We start from the raw sequence: 17,637 nt of genomic DNA, 5'->3' as shown, positions 1-17,637 counted from the left end.
TAACTTCTCGGCAGACTTTGTTGTATTCTCAAAGCTCTGTATTGTACTGAATGCTATCAGTATTGTAAAGGTTCTCGGTACTGTATTATGCTTGCAAATTGGTATGACTTACTGCATATATTTTACCATTACTGGTCCTGCCAGTTGATGTTGTTAAATATTTGTATTTACATTTTAAATTGTTTCGTGCAATGCCGATCTGAAATAATTGCAAATGGTCTTCAGTGTTTTATTTCATCAGTTATAAAATAATTATGAAAACATAATTCCTAACTTGTTGACTTTTGTTATTGTGTGTCAAGGTTGAACAAAGATTTCAAATAAAATGCTTGTACTACAAGTAATGCTTTCTGGTGTATATGACAAATGTGAAAGGTAAGACGTTTCCCCATCACAAACAGATCAGTTTCACTCACTAGCTCCTTTGACAAGTTCGACGGAGAGTTTTGCACTTTAGAACGTTTTCCACAAGAGTTTTCTATGCTTGGACAAGCTGTAGTGTCTGTCCATTGTAGTCCAGTTGGTCAACATGTTTTCATGATGGGAAGTTACACATGTTATCCCAAAGGTCAATGTGGCAAAAAGAGAAAAGTTAGATTCTAATGTGTTTTATTATAGTCTCGTATGACAAGTCTGTCTTTGATGTGATGATTCTTTAGGACCACAGTTGATAAAAGGAGGAAGGGGAAGGGGAGGGGATTGGGTTGGTCGATACATAGTCTGTCTTGACAATCACCGAGCTGATTTTGCAGACGTTTCCAGCCAAGCTGGGAGCGCAAGTAAAAAACAGAATAAATAAACAAATTAATGGCCCGTATGTATGAATGCATTACCGATGATTTATGCATAAATTAATGAATGAATAAATGAATAAAAACAACAAATAGTTAGGTGTAAGCAACAAACCAGGCAGAGAAATAGGTATCCACCACGATGCTCTGCCAGGATCTGTGCAAGAGTGATGCGTGGTTTGCTCGGTCCAGTGTCAAAAAGGTGATCTCGGTGGAAGATGCCTTTCCTTTCTAGAGTCCATACATCAATCTCCTCTTGGCAGTAGGCAAAGGTGCATCTTCCAGGGTAGCTGCAGTCCACTCCTTCCGCAACCTCTGCATGACACACGGTACAACTTTTTCAGCAGTTACTTCATTGCAACGATTGATGGGTTTATTTAGTTTCCTCTTCTTGCTTTATACAGTAAAAAAAAAAAAAAAATAGTATGCCGAAAACCCGAAAAGCCTCCATATAAACCTAAGCATCCACTATCCCCAGAACCCTCCATACCACCAAACACCCATTACCCCCAGAACCCTCCATACCTTTGCACATGTAATAAGGACCAAGATAATTGACATTTGGTCGAGGTCGTATCCTCTTCCAGCCTTCTTTGCTTGCATTTCTCAGGCGACTTATCAGAACATCTTTTCGGCACACGTGGTCCAGATTGGGATAAAAAGAGTTGTAATTGAAACGAGGACCTATGGGGTTATTAGGAAGAGGGGAAAAAAGCTATCAAATTACTTACTGCAAATTGCACTTTGTGATAGCAAAATTATTGGCAAAGGTGAACTCAAACTTGGGAAACGTGACTTCTTTTTAGCCTAAAATGTGACATAAAACAAATTATTTGAAAAAACCTTTACAAGAACAAGGCATTTCAAAGTTAGAAAACAAACAATGATTTGCGTTCAAAATGTTATCGGAACAAGTCCAAGACATGCAACTAGTGTCGATTTTATTTCTCAAAATAGAAGTCGGTAGTACAATTACTTAATAACTACGTATTGAAAACTAGAACGGCACACTTCGACCTCGAGACATCGACCGATAAGACTGTGCCCACTGCACATTATTACATCATTATCCATACTTGTACCAAGTTTGATTTAAATCCCTTCTGTTCTCAATCAAGTATCGCATATTTACCTGACATGACCTCTGACCTTTGATGCCAAAATCTAATCAGTTCATATTTTCATCATAATATATACTTTATACCAAGTCTGGTCAAAATTCCATCACTGGTTCACAATTTAGCTCTGCAACAGAATTTTTACCTTATGGGACCTCTGACCTTTGACCTCTTGACTCCATAACCTAATCTAATCCATTTATCTTTACATCATTATACATAATTGTACCAACTTTGACGAAGTACCTTTTGGCCGTTCTTAAGTTATCACTGTAACAAAAAACTATTACAGACTGACCTTTGACCTCTTGACCCCATAATCTAATCAGTTCACTTATGCATCATTATAATACTTGTACCAACATTGGTCAAAATCCTATCACTGGTTCACAAGTTATCGTGGTAACAGGAGTTGTACATTACATGACCTTTGAACTCATGACAACAAAACCTAATCCGTTCATTTTTACATCATTATACACACCTGCACCAAGTTTTACTCAGATTCCTTGGGCCGTTCACAAATTACCACGTCAATGAAAACCTATCACGGACGGACGGACAACCCCAAAACATAATGCCTCCGGCAAGTACGTTGGGGGAAGGCATCTTTCGATATAATTCACCAAATGTCCATACGTCTGTCTGTCCGTCCATTCGAAGGTACCGCAAAAACGGCTGAACCGACCGCAACGATATTTTGGGTGGGTAATCCTGGGACCCCCTGGAGTAAAATAGGCTACATTGTTTTTCCAATTTTTTCAATTTTCCAAGCACGATGGAATAATATTTACCGATATGAACAGTGATGTGGCTTTTATTGAAATTCTACAAATACTGTTTAGATTTTGATGAGAATTATGAACCTGCCGCAAATGCGGAAGTTGACAGATGACTGCAATGCGCAGGTTTGATCATATCCCAATGCAACCGTCATTCAATCGTAATGTTGAATTGTTAAACGTTAATTGTGTTAATCGTTTTGTTAAAGTATCAATGGATGATTGGAATAGAGTGAATACAATTACGATTTTGAATTCGTAATTGTGTTCAGCCAACGGTACAGAATTTCACATCAGGATTGAAATATTTGTTTATGTCACGAATGTTGCTAAAAGTTTATTTTTTATATTAACTAGCGTGACTCGGCGCGCTCCACGCACCTCACCACACGTCGTTTCAGAGGGGTAGGCATATTTAACCATTTCGGTGTCTTTTGGGTTTCATGGTGTTTTGAGTCTTCATGGCTATTTGGGTCTTCAGGGTCTTTTGGATCCTGTGGGCCTTTAAGGGTATTTTGGGTCTTTGAGGTGTTTTGGGTCTTCAGGGTCTTTTGTGTCTTGAGGCTTTTGGGTCTTAAGGGTCTTTGGTGTCTTTTGGGTCTTCGGGGTGTTTTGGGTCTTCGGGGTGTTTTGGGTCTTCGGGGTGTTTTGGGTCTTCGGGATGTTTTGGGTCTTTGGGTATTCAGGGTCTTTTTGAACCTCAGCGCCTTGAATGGTATGTTGGGTCTTCAGGGGTCTGAAGGGTCTTGGGGGAATTAAAGGGTCATCAAAGGTCTGAGGGGTCTCAGCAGTATTAACGCAATTAAGAGGGTTAATTAAGAGGGTGGTAATTTTCTTTGAAGAAGAAGAAGACGTTTGCGTCGCATATAAACATACATACATAGCAACATACATAACCATATACGTTTGCTCTATTATAATAAGATATAATAAGATGTTATTACCCTCGCCAGAGGAGAGGGTATTGCATTTGAGTCCGTTTGTCTGTTTGTCCGCACAGAATAAATATGATTTTCTCTGCAACCGTTGGTCCAATTGACAGGAAATTTTCACCATAGGTGCAACTCCACCTGTATAATTTTTAATGATAATTATGACGTCATAGGTCACGTGCTTCGGTCGCCATCTTGGAAAAATCAAAAAACTTTGCACCTCCAGATCTCTGAAAGCGCTGAATATAAAAAATTGAGACACGGCTCATTGTAAAGAACTCACCATGGGGAATAAAAATATGTAAAAGATGATGTCATAAGTGCCTCCATTACGTCGTCATAATTCGACAAGTACAAAACTTCATCCTTTCAAGATGCAATTTATTGAGCGCAATGTCGGCATAAAGTGGTGGAGAAAAAAATAATGATAACGTCATCGGTCACGTGTTTTGGCCGCCATATTTGTTTTAACACAAAAGCCTTAAAAACCACTGAAAATACATCCTGGCAGGGGTTTGCAATCTCCGATTGCTCTTTTTCTTGTTTCGAATTGCAGCAGTTACCATCGTAATCAATGACCAAAACCGCAATCTATAATAATTTATAGATTAAAAATTTGGAAACGCTCTGCGACCACAGGTATGTGTCGCAAACACAGGTATGCAGGTGTGTTCCATTATTCATAAACTTGTAGAGTGCCCGCCTGATTTTAAACACTCAAGCAAGCACTCCAAAAAACTGTTGATAAGGAACGGCAGGTTTGGCAAGCGATAGCAAGCTGATGGCAAATACATTATGTTGTAAAGCCTGGTTGTCGTTAAGGGCGCATTGACTGCCTGGAAACCACTAAGCCACGCCCCTCGTTCAGCATACACTGCCTGGAAACTGCTAAGCCACGCCCCTCACTCTGCGTTGCCTGGGTGGAAATCGTTAAGCCACGCCCCTCACTCAGCACACACTGCCTGGAAACTGCTAAGCCATGCCCCTCGCTCAGCAAACTGCCTGGAAACTACTAAGCCACGTCACTCACTCTGCGTTGCCTGGGTGGAAATCGTTAAGCCACGCCCCTCACTCAGCAATCAATGCCTGGAAACTACTAAGCCACGTCACTCACTCTGCGTTGCCTGGGTGGAAATCGTTAAGCCACGCCCCTCACTCAGCAAACACTGCCTGGAAACTACTAAGCCACGCCCCTCACTCTGCGTTGCCTGGGTGGAAATCGTTAAGCCATGCACTTCACTCAGTTGTGTTTTTAATGAGTCGAAATTGATGAACTAGTGTAAATTATGAATGTCTAATTCTGGGGTGGCTAACCAGTCCAGCATAAAGAGCCAAAAAATCCCTCACACCATTGCAAAGAGCCGCACAACACCTGCATGCTCACACTACAACAGCAACTTATAGGCCTAATGACAAAATTAATAATTATATGTATTATGGTTATGTCATAATTATCATAATACGTAGCTTAACAGTTGTCATAGGTCGTTTATTACCTCAGTGGGACACCTGGTAGTCTTTGTTTTCCACAATCATTTTCAGGTGTGGCTTGTACTTAGTTGTGGCCACTCGGAGCAACTCTTTCACATGTGTGTCCGTAAGAACAGAGCGATGTCTTGACTTCACTTGTTTCAGTGTAGAAAAAACTGATTCACAGACGTAAGTTGATCCAAACATTGACATTAACTTGAGTGCAGCCTGTTTGACACTCGGGTATCTGTCTGTGGGCACAATTTTCCAAAACTCTGTCTGTGGTTCCTTCTCTCAAGACACATTTAAGTCTGTCATCATTAGAAAGTTGGGTTGGCATCAGGAAGGGCATCCGGCCATAAAAACATTGCCTCAAAAAGGGAACCATGATTGTCATGGGGCCCGCAAGGCTAACCCCCACTCTAGTGGGGAAAATGGCCTTAAAACGATCATTCATTTTTTCATTCATCCTCAGAAAGTTCAATCAGCTCCAACTGGGATGCTGCGTCATCCGCCACTCAGGGGGCTTTTAAACAATCCGATTGAGCAGTGAAAGGGTTGATGAGGAATGTGATCTGTGGCCGTTGTTTCTTCAGGTTGCAGAATCTGTCCTCAAAACTCTGCTGCAGATTTTCAACCAGTGTTGCATGGTGTGCAATGCATGGTGTGCAATGCTCCTTTTTGTGACCTCAGCTGCTTCTCCATTTGCCTTCAACAAGGAGGGAAAATGTGTGAGCTATCCCTTTTGAAGATGGGTCTGGAAGAGCGTGAGTTTGTTCACAAATGTGAAAACACTTTGCACCAGGTCAGGCAGCATTTTTAACTTCCCTTGCAGATCTAGATTCAGTTTGTTCAGATGATGCAGCATGTCGACCAGAAACCCCAAATCTGACATCCACTGGGGGTCATGTAGCTCAGGATAGTCCTTATGTAACAGCTTCACTGGGTCCAAAAGTTCAAAAAAATGGGAAAGCATGTTACCTCTTGAAAGCCATCTCACAGTGCAGTGGAGAAGCAGATCATTGGGAAGGTTTTCGTCCAGTTCAGCTATGAGGTTTTTGAACTGTCTGTGCTTGAGAGCATGAGTGCGAATAAAATTTACAATTTCCAGCACAGGTTTCATGACATGGTCCAAGTTCAGCTTCTTAGACACCAGGTTCTCTTGATGGATGATGCAATGAAATGTCCAAAAATCAGGGAAACGGTCGTCAGCTTTACACAGCCCGACAAGGCCATTTGCAGATCCCAACATAGCTGGTGCACCCGTCTGTGGCCATTGCTGTTAGTTTTGGTAATTGCAAATTTGCCTTCTCAACAACAGTCGTGAGTGTCTCTTTCAGGTCGATGCTGCGGGTCCTATCTTTTAACGGCACAATGTCAAGCAGCTCTTCCTTAATTGTGCAGTCTTCTGACACAGACCGTACAAATATTGCCAACTGTGGCTTATCTTGAATGCCGCAAGACTCATCCAAAGCAATGCTGAATTACCGACATTTTTCAAGATCCATGTGCAACTGTGTTTCAATGGAGTTGTTAATATGTGATATTCTCTGTTCAACGGTGTGCCGTGACAGCTGCAGGTCTGACGCAGAACGCTTCAAACTGTCATTTTCAGGAGTGAGGATGGCAACAACATCTCTGAGACACGTTTTCACGAATTCCCCTTCACTGTTTGGCTTTTTAGCTCGAGCAATGTTCCATGCCAACTGATATGATGCTGATGTGACCGTCCCTGTGCTTCGTTAATTTCCGAAAAAACTGAGTCTGCTCCTCTGACTGACGTTTCAATGCATTTACCGTGTGCTTGCGAAGTTCACTGCCTTTGGGAAAATCCCGGGCCACGTTATCATGGAGTGAGGTGAAATGGCGCTCCAGGTTTGAAGCTTTAAAATGCGACAGTGCCGTCTGGCAAATCAAGCACGAGGGTTTCCCATTTCGCTCCGTTAAAAAATACAATTCCTCCCATTCAGGCAAAAATGTCCTGTGCTCCTCTTCATATTTGCGCTTAACTTTACGTTTTCCTGACTCTGCCATGGCGATTCGGTCATTGCCGCTGGGCTAGCGCTAGCCTAGCTCACAAACTTCCGGGTCTGCGCGCGCAAGTGTTTCTACGCGCAAAGGTGTGTTTCATTTTATATTAAAAATATTGGCAAATGTATTGGCATTATAGTCAAATATTCAAATGCATTTTGATTTTATAATAGAAATACATTTTAAAATGTAAAAACATGCACCGATAGAGCAGCCCTTCGCGAGCCGCACTATAGCTGGCTAAGAGCCGCGGGTTCGTCACCCCGGATGCAGGTGTAGGTCACTAGGTCATGCAGGTCACTAGTGTGACTTATGAATGTCTAATTGCTTCACTGTGATTTGTGTCGTCCTTTAAACGGAGCAAATATCATATGTAAATGGAGGTGGTTTGATCAAGAGAAAGGAACGAGGTCAGAATACCTTGGAAGTGTTAAATGGCTGATTTGAGTTGTGATTTTAACAACTTTTGAGGCTGTTTGAAGATGATTAAAGGAAAGTTATTCAAATATTTCCTTTTGGAGAATTGCTCAAAGAAATCGGCAATGAGGGAAACTCGTGTGAGCTCGATGTGACGCTGAATGGAGGGATGGCGATGGAACAGAGAGGGAAAGAAAGCACAAATGTTGGGATGGATCAGAAGGGCGTATACTCCACGAGATCCGCCTTTCCGGCATATAAAGCGCGCAATTCAGCCACTTGATGTGGGTAGTGACCGGTCATGACCTCGTTGTCTGTTGTGGTGAAAGGTTCCGTTGTGGAACTGTTTGTTTTTATGCGAGGGAGGGGGTCTTTTGAGTTATCTGGGTATTTTCGATCGTCGGGGACTTTTGGGTATTTTTGGTCCTCAGGGATTTTTGCGTCTGCTGGGTCTTTTTGATCCTTGTGGTATTTTGGGTCTTCAGGGAGTTTTGGGTAATTTGGGTCCCCGGGGATTTGTGGGTCTTCAGAAATTTTGTGTCGACTGGATCTTTTGGGTTCTCCGAGTCTTTTTGTAATCTGTGTCTTTCAGGTCCACAAGGGCTTTTGGGTCATCTGGGTCTTTGGAGTACTTTTGGGTCCTCAGGGACTTGGGGTCCTCTGGGTCTGAAGGATCTTAGGGGTCTCATACCGGCACCTGATCTGTCATACCGGCACCTGATCTCAGTCATGCCGGCACCTGATCTCAGTCATGCCGGCACCTGATCTCAGTCATGCCGGGACCTGATCTCAGTCATGCCGGCACCTGATCTCAGTCATGCCGGCACCTGATCTCAGTCATGCCGGCACCTGATCTCAGTCATGCCGGCACCTGATCTCAGTCATGCCGGCACCTGATCTCTGTCATGCCGGCACCTGATCTCTGTCATGCCGGCACCTGATCTCTGTCATGCCGGCACCTGATCTCTGTCATGCCGGCACCCGATCTCTGTCATGCCGGCACCCGATCTCTGTCATGCCGGCACCCGATCTCTGTCATGCCGGCACCCGATCTCTGTCATGCCGGCACCCGATCTCTGTCATGCCGGCACCCGATCTCTGTCATGCCGGCACCCGATCTCTGTCATGCCGGCACCCGATCTCTGCAATACCGGCACCCGATCTCTGTAATACCGGCACCCGATCTCTGCAATACCGGCACCCGATCTCTGCAATACCGGCACCTGATCTCTGCAATACCCGCACCTGATCTCTAATACCGGCACCATCCGAACAATAGAGATCAGTGGTGGAGACTGAAGAAATCTGTTGTCAGATTGGAGCACACTCGCACAGAAACTCAATTTGAAGTTCGTGTGCAGTTCATGTTAATTTTGGGCAACCACTATAAATGTATTCTACTGGGTCCGACTAATCGGAAAAATGATGTCGCCATTTTTTTCTGTTGACCTTTAGTGACCTTGACCCAAGGTCAAAGTTCAAACGTCATTACATTGACCATACTTTATTCAAAGTATATCGACCTTGGTACCAAAATGTGGCAAATTTCACAAGGAACATTGATTATGGCATTTGTTTTGTCATTTGCCCTCTCAGATGATTGCAATATGCAAATTAATAAGACTGAAGACTGAAGAAGGCATTTGAAAGACTGAAGTGAGGAGGACAAGACCATGGACAAACAAACAAAGACAAACAGATGGTTCCTCAATAGGAGAATACAAGGTGGTGAATTAATGCAGGCGGGAAACCAGCCTGGACTTGGGAGGAGCAGGCAGGTGAGAGTGTCTCCAGAATGTTCCAGTTGCATAGCATGCTCAAACTTTTCTCACGATGGTTCAAAATAAGATTTGCACGAGACTTTTGTTATCCATTTCTCGCTCGCTCTGCAGTCTCTTCTTCCGCTGAAAACATAAATGCTGCTTCATAGACTGCAAATGATGCAGCGCTGTGCTTCGCTTAAATAATGCATTACATAACTGAGAAACCAAGGATTTCTTTCCCCATGCTAAAGCCAGTTTATTCCGTCTTAACACTGTGAAAACTGTTCTGCACAATTTCAACATTGATCACCAGTCTTAAAGAAGCACACAGGGCAGGCCTGTCGAAATTCATGCGTCTCGGCTAGTGGGTTGCGGGAAAGCAGAGCAAGATTGGCCATTCCAGTGACTGCTCCCTGATTCTCCGTCGAAGCAGCAACAGCAGCTTCAGAGTGTGTGGTGCCAGTGGGTTGAGCCTGCATCTGTAATACTGGAACCTGCAGGAGGTAACTTCAAAATTAAAATGAAATATTCAAACCAAAGGCACCACCAACTTGTATACAGTGCCGATAGAAAGTCAACATCCCTTTTCAAAATTTTCACCTTTTGTTGCCTTATAGCCTGAAATCAAATGGCATTAAATCAGACTTTTTCCACCTTTATTTACACATAATAACCTACAACTTCCAAGTGAAAAATAACTTCTACAAATTTCAGAAAATTAATTAAAAATAAAAAACTAGAATATCTTGGTTGGATAAGTGTCCACCCCCATTATAATAGCAATTGTAAATTAGCTCAGGTGTAACCAATCACCTTCAAAATCACACACCAAGTTAACTGGTCTCCACCTGTGTTAAATTGTGGAGATTCTGATCATTTTAGAATAAAATCAACTCTTCCTGTAGGTTTCCTCTGCTGGGTAGTGCATTTCACAGCAAAGACTCAACCATGAGCACCAAGAAGCTTTCGAAAGACACCAAGGAGCAGGATAAAGTTTTGGAAAGACACAGATCAGGGGATGGGTATAAAATATGTCAAAGGCCTTGAATATCCCTTGGAGCATTGTCAGGGCAATCATTAAGAAGTGGAAGGCATATGGTACCACCAAGACCCTGGCCCTAGATCAGGCTGTCCCTCCAAACTGGATGACCAAGCAAGGAGGAGACTGATTAGAGAGGCCACCAAAAGGCCAATGGCAACTTTGAAAGAGCTACAGGTCTTTATGGTAAAGACTTGTCACTGTGTGCATGTGGCAACAATATCCCAAGCACTCCACAAGTCTGGCCTGTACAAGAAGGAAGCCATTACTCAAAGAAGTCCACCTTGAGTCCTGTTGGAGGTATGCAAAAACCACTTCGGAGATTCTGAAGCCATGTGGCAAAAACGTTTTGTGGTCTGAAGAAACCAAGATGGAACTTTTTCATGTTATGTTTGGCGCAAACCCAACACAGCAAATACACAAAGAACACCACCCCTACTGTGAAGCATCGTGGTGGCAGCATCATGTTATGGGGATGTTTTTCATCAGCAGGGACTAGGTCACTTGTCAGGACAGAAGGGAAAATGGATGGAGCAAAACACAGAAAGATTATAGAGGAAAACCTGCTGCCCTCTGCAAAAAAGCAGAAATTGGGACAGAAGTGACAATGACCTGAAGCACACAGCCAAAGCTACACTGGAGTGGCTAAGGAACAAAAAGAGAAATGTCCTTGAGTGGCCCAGTCAGAGCCCAGACCAAAATCCAATCAAAAATCTGTGGCATGACATGAAGATTGCTGTCAATCAATGCTCCCCAAGCAATTTGACTGAGATTGAACAGTTTTGTGCAGAAGAATGGGCAAATATTACCCAATCAAGGTGTGCAAAGTTGGTAGAGACCTATCCCAACAGACTCACAGCTGTAATTGCTGTCAAATGTGCTTCCACCAAGTATTAACTCAGGGAGGTGGACACTTATCCAACCAAGATAATCTACTTTTGTATTTTTGTATAATTTTCTGAAATTTCACCTGTGCCACACACATCTCCAGGCATCGACACAAAATCTCATCACAAAGTATTGCTGAGTAGAGTACAGTACAGCATTGCACTCATATATTTTTCTTCTATTTTAATGTATTTATGGTGGGTATTCATTTAATTATACATTTAGTGATGTTCTGTATTGATGTAGCAACTTATTATGTTTTCTGTATTTAGTTAACCCTGGTGTTGGCTTAGCGGTTAGGGTGCTGGCTTGGGATCCTAGGATCCTGGGTTCGAATCCCGGTCGATCGCTGAATTAACGCCAGGGGGGTTGACTCAGCCTGTCATCCTTCCGAGGTCAGCAAATTGAGTACCAGCTTGCGGGGATGAATGATCACGGTGTGTACCCCAATTTAGAATAGGTACACCGTATCCCTGCGCATCGTAAGAGCGTGACCAGGGGTTGGCGTCAGGAAGGGCATCCGGCCATAAAAACATTGCCTCAAACAGGGAACCATGATTGTCATGGGGCCCGCAAGTTAGGTTAGGTTGCATGATGGTCCCAACATCAGCCCCCCCCCCCCCCCCCCAGAACACATCTTCAATTTATAACACGATGTCGATGGAAAAATGTTTTCGCTATACACAATTTATAACATTTGCCTCTAGTTCATATAGTGAGCAGTGCAAGGATTAGATATAGCTACACTTGTTGTACAGATTCACTTCAGGTATCTACTGTGGTGTTTGAATGGATGCTGAATTCATCTGTCAAACATGCAATACTCACAGGCAAATTGTACTAGTGGAAACAACATTTTAATGGCACTTCAAGACATACAAATCAGGATGGTAACATGGAAAATTTCATTTTGGCCTGTGTTGCCTAAACTTCTGGGGACCGTGAAAAATTACAATAGACTTTCCATCCTGGTACGACATACAGAAATACTGAAAACATCCATCAAGTGAAGCGAGATATAAATTACAAGCAATTGCTACCTTAAGGATGAGCAAATCTCTAATAAGGTGCTCATTACTTTGTTTCCCATGACAGGGAAAAAATCCAAACGACATATTGATAGCCCCTGCGTACATATAGGTTTTTATGCCATTTGCTCATATTAGAATGATAGCCTTCTCCTCGCAGAGTTGTTTGCCGTGGCAAAATTCTCACTTCACATTAATGCAGTTTCCTCACACAGCAATACATGAGTATATTTCAAATGCTGGATCATCTAGAATCTAGATGTCGATTTGTCCAGAACGCCATTTACTCATCAGTTTCCTCCTCCTACTCCTCATCATCGGTCACCTGAATGCGCAGAACAATCTGAATATGTTCTGTCGTCATCCCTGGCAGTAGTGTCCTGTTCATCACCAAAAACGATGGCAAGATCAAGGTGGTCTTCAGTAATCATGGAGTTGGAGTGGATCAAGGCACAATTAGGCCAGAGGTATCTCTCATCCAACCATATTCCAGTGGTGAAGGAGGGGATTTGGGTTGACGTAGCTCTTTAAATAATCTACGCTTTTCTAATTCGCCCTAAACATATGGAAGAATAAGGAGTCAGCACCAGGTGGAAGTTTGGATTTTTTCATCTTCCTTCACTTCGTAGCACGCGCTTGTCCGAATGAATTTGCTTGCTTGTTGCCGTAAATGTAACGCAGGGTGAATATCTCCAGATCCTGGAAGAGAGTCACATCAGGTGAAAGGCTATTCCACAGCTTTGATAAGAGGGATCAGGATTCAAGAGAAGCTGTTCCTGTACCAAACTTGTGTTTTTCCACGGCCATAAAATCCTAATACACAATCAGCCTACAAGAAGATATGGAGTTGAAATATAACTGAAGATATTTCTTCTGTGCATAGCTTGCGACAGTCAAGGACTTTTCCCTTCTTGTACAAGTGCAATTGAGCTGCGACTCAATGAGAAACCTGGTAAGACACTGCAATCACATCTGTATCTTCATCATCGACAATGATTGCTGCGTTGGGGTCTGACTCAGAAAATATGCATGGAAGAAGATCCTGGAATCTGCCTCTTGTTGACAACATTCCAAAATTGGACCTCTGTTTGGGTTCTGAAATTGTAGCTCTTTTTTCTAAGGTTATAAATTAATTATTGGCAATCTTGTGGAGTGGATGTGTGTGTGTGTGTGTGTGTGTGTGTGTGTGTGTGTGTGTGTGTGTGTGTGTGTGTGTGTGTGTGTGTGTGTGTGTGTATATATATATGTATATATATATATATATATATATATATATATATATATATATATATATATATATATATATATATATATATGTATATACTGAAACGCAAAAGAAACTTACCACCTTTGAAACATTTAAATATCAACAACAGCACTGCGTGTAGTAAATGTGTGAACTTCTTTGTGGACAATAGTGTCCTCACTGTCAGACAAAACAGTCACAGATGGTCACTTGAACCTTCAATGGTCACTTCATAGCACAGCTGTTGAACAGCCGTTTTGACTGTCAGTGATTAGCCAAGGGGTACGGGATGATTTTAATGAGCTGCACGTGATGTCGTGATATTGGCTTTAAAAAGGCCAGTGCAAAATGGGCATTTCAATCAACATGCCACGATTGTCAAGGGATCAACGGCAGCGTGCCCTGGGCATGCTGCAAGGCGGACTGAGCTACCGTGAGGTGGCACGTCGCCTTGGCTGTTCACACCAGACGATATCGGCCCTGGTGGACAGAGACACCCTCCACAACTCTGCAGATGACAGACCTCGATCAGAGAGGCCAAGAGTCACCACTGGAAGGCAGGACTGCTCTCAAATGTTGTGGTTGTGTGCTTCCCCTTCTCTCCCCATCTTGTCTTCCGCTCCCTCTTTTTGTGTGTTTTGTTTGTCTGGTTGATTTGTTTGTGAAATAAATGTTAGCTCTTTCACGAGCCTCGATTCAGTATAGAAAAAAAAAAAAAAAAAAAAAAAAGGACAGGCAGATGGTCCGAAGTCACCTGCGGGATCGATTCCGTCCAGCATCCCACACTGCGGCAGAAACTCCGGAGCGTGCAAACCCACGGATCTCCAACGATACTGCACGAAGACGACTGCATGACTATGGTCTGACTGCCAGAAGACCATACAGAGGCCCCGTGATGACGGCTGCGCATCGCCGCAACCGACAGAGATGGTGCCAGCAGCATCAGCGGTGGACCTTGGCGCAGTGGAACGAGGTCACTTTCAGCGATGAGTCAAGGTTCTGTGTGGACAGTCCTGATGGGCGTGAGCGTGTCTGGAGAAGAACTGGCGAGCGATATGCCGATTGTTGCGTGCGTCAAGCCAACAGGTGGGGTGGCCCAAGGGTGATGGTGTGGGCCGCCATATCAGGCCGGTACAGGACGCCACTGGTGGTTGTGGATGGGAATCTTAACGCCCAGCGGTATGTGGATAACATCCTGCGACCTCATCTGCTGCCATTCCTGCTAGACCACCCAGAACTGAGAACCTTTCAGCATGACAACGCTCGTCCCCATGCTGCTCGCTTTACCACTGCATTTCTCCAAGGCGAGAACATCAACACCATACAGTGGCCTGTGCTCTCCCCTGACCTGAATCCCATAGAGCACCTGTGGGATGAGCTTGGGAGACGCGTAGTTGGCAGGGCCAGGACACGGGCAGAGCTGCTTCAGACATTGAGGACTGAGTGGGACAGAATCCAGCAGCAATCCATCCAAAGACTGGTAGGCAGTATACGCCGACGATGCACTGCCTGTATCCAAAACAATGGTGGCCACACACGCAATTGAAAGGGGACTGACATTGCACCCTGTGCTGTTCTGTACTGTAGAACAAACTGATGAGATGGTGTATCTTGGTCAAAAACTTGACATGTCATCAATAAAATGCCAATGTTTCAATTAGCAATTGTTGGTTTGTTTTATTTTGAACTGTTACAATTTTATTACATTTCAAACAAGTGGTAAGTTTCTTTTGCGTTTCAGTATGTATGTATGTATGTATGTATGTATGTGTGTGTGTGTGTGTGTGTGTGTGTGTGTGTGTGTGTGTGTGTGTGTGTGTGTGTGTGTGTGTGTGTGTGTGTGTGTGTGTGTGTGTGTGTGTATGTATGTATGTATGTGTATATATATATATATATATATATATATATATATATATATATACATATATATACATATATATATATATATATATATATATATATATATATATATATATATATATATATATATATATATATATATATATATATATATATATATAGTTGCGGATATGAGGATTGTATTTTTTTGATTGTGTGTATTGTAGTGGTAAATTGTTGTGTAACATTGGTTGGATATGGCCCCTCCTGCCTCCAGAGTTGTGTAAAGGTAAAAAGGGCGTCTCGGTAGTTAATTCCATGAAACGCCACATTGAAGGACCCGATAAAACCCTTGTTCAGTAGCTTATATCTTATTATGTGTTTTAGAGTAAGGCCTTGTCTTCCATTAGAATAATACTCCATTGCACCGACTCAATTAAGAATAGCTCCCCTTCAATACTTCCATTTCCCAGCCAAACTCTCCATCTGCGGGTAAAGCAGTTCACAAGCGTGGGGTGCACGCCCTCTCATTTCGCTGCGAGAGTGAATATGTGCTCCGTGCTCTGTTTGAACAGGAGGGGTGGGGTCGCCAGGGAGAGGCAAGCCCAGGGCGCGCCACGAAGGGCGGGGCTGTTCAGCCCCATGCCCAAATAAGGAAACAAGCCCGTGGCTCGCCACGAGGGGCGTGCCGTCGGCGCCATGCCCAAATAAGGAGACAAGCCCGTGGGATTACCATACAAGGTCACGAAACAGAGCACGGCGGGGAGGGCGGTACCGAAACCGAAGAGGGCGTGTCAGACCCGCGCTGAAGGTTTGGAGAGAAGGGTGCGACGATCGCTGGGACAAGCTACACGAGGGATACGGCAGATGAGTCCAGGTGCGTAAGTGGGTTGGCAGTCCACCGGGAGAGAGTTCAGAGTTGCACCGGAGTTGCGTGTGAGATACGAAAAGCCTTTGACAAAGAGCCGCTTCAACCAGCCCCGTTTCAACCAGCCGAGTGACCCTGCCGGCGTGCGCTGTAAAGCCGAATACAAGGAGCTGCCGGCGTGCGCTGTAAAGCCGAATACAAGGAGCTGCCGGCTCCTCGCTTCCCGCCCGGAGTGGACCTGCTCGCTGTGCCCTGTAATCCCGCCTGCTCATCCCTCCAAGTCCAAACCATTCCTACCCTTCCATCCATTTGCGTACGTGAGTTTGTTCTGTTCGTGCTGTCCTGGGTAGTAAACTAAGTCAGTATAAGCTAGTAATTTGCACTGTGTTACCTGCTTTTTCATGTCCGCTGTAAATACCCGTGACTGCTCTTTTTGCTTATGTGTGTGTAAATAATAATAAACCCCGTTACTCTTCTGTACGTCTTCTTCTTCCTATTTGCATTCGTCGTCTTAGTCTTTTCCCGATTGAATAGCGGTGGCGCGATACGGCCAACGTCTGGGTGAATCGGGTGAGTCGGGGAACAACTGTTCGGCCGCGGTGCCTTCGCTCGGCAAACAACATTCATATCCGCGGACCGTAACAATTGGTGTCAGGGAGTGTCGGATTCGGACCTGAAGCGTTTAACGCGCTCAAAATTACAAAGTACCGAAATTGCTTTTGTTTTAAAAAACCCGAATTTTGAAATCGCGCCATGGCTGGTCAAGGCGACGGGATGCCGGTGGGAGAGATAGACGGAGTAGAATCGACCCAGGACCTCGGGGAAATGTATATGGAGGAGGTGGTTGAGGGGGTATCAGGCGCACAAAATGGCGCTCTCGCGCACGAGGTTACGGGCGCGCAAAATGGCGCCTCGCACATGGCCACAGCGACCGCGCCCGCGACCGTAGCAGCGCCGCTGGTGGATTCGAACCTTTTTATGTTACAGATGGGGGCCTTTATGGACAAAATGAGGGACGAAGCGAGGGCTGATAGTGAGCGAATGAGGGACGAAGCGAGGGCTAATAGTGAAAAAATGGAAAACAGAATGATGGGGGCCCTTATGGGACAAATGGGGAACTGGATGGATGCTCAGGGTGAGCAATTGGGGGTAATGACGGACGAAGCGAGGGCTGATAGTGAGCGATTGGGGGGTGAAATGGGGGGAAAAATGGGAGAAATGGGGGAACGGCTAGAAGCTAAATTTGAGGGGTTAGACAACGGAATAAAAGAGGTAAAGAATGGGTTAACGGGGGTGGAAAATAGAATGGCTGCCCAGGAGAATCAGTTAGAGGGGGTGAAAAATGGGTTGAGGGGGTTAGAAGATAGGATGGAAGACAAATTGCGGGAGATAGGGGAGCAATCCGCCCGAGAAATTAAACAAATG

At 44.1% G+C, this 17,637-nt stretch overlaps 1 protein-coding gene across 2 annotated transcripts in view; it reads right to left on the bottom strand.

Annotated features, from left to right (window-relative positions):
- Positions 1-17,637, bottom strand: part of ZC3H7A (zinc finger CCCH-type containing 7A) — a 147,257-nt gene that overhangs the window by 21,154 nt on the left and 108,466 nt on the right. For both annotated transcript variants that reach the window (XM_068127650.2, XM_068127651.2), the window contains exons 10-12: positions 9,615-9,798; positions 1,317-1,475; positions 907-1,106 (exon numbers count right to left, since the gene is read on the bottom strand). In XM_068127650.2, the coding sequence (XP_067983751.2) occupies positions 907-1,106; positions 1,317-1,475; positions 9,615-9,798 (543 nt within the window). The remainder of the gene's footprint in view (positions 1-906; positions 1,107-1,316; positions 1,476-9,614; positions 9,799-17,637) is intronic.

Source organism: Myxine glutinosa, chromosome 10 (genome assembly GCF_964187855.1).
Source record: "Myxine glutinosa chromosome 10, kmMyxGlut1.1, whole genome shotgun sequence".
In the NCBI taxonomy this organism is placed as follows: domain Eukaryota; kingdom Metazoa; phylum Chordata; class Myxini; order Myxiniformes; family Myxinidae; genus Myxine; species Myxine glutinosa.
Note: the sequence above shows the minus strand (reverse complement) of the source record. Positions and strands in the feature narration are given on the sequence as shown.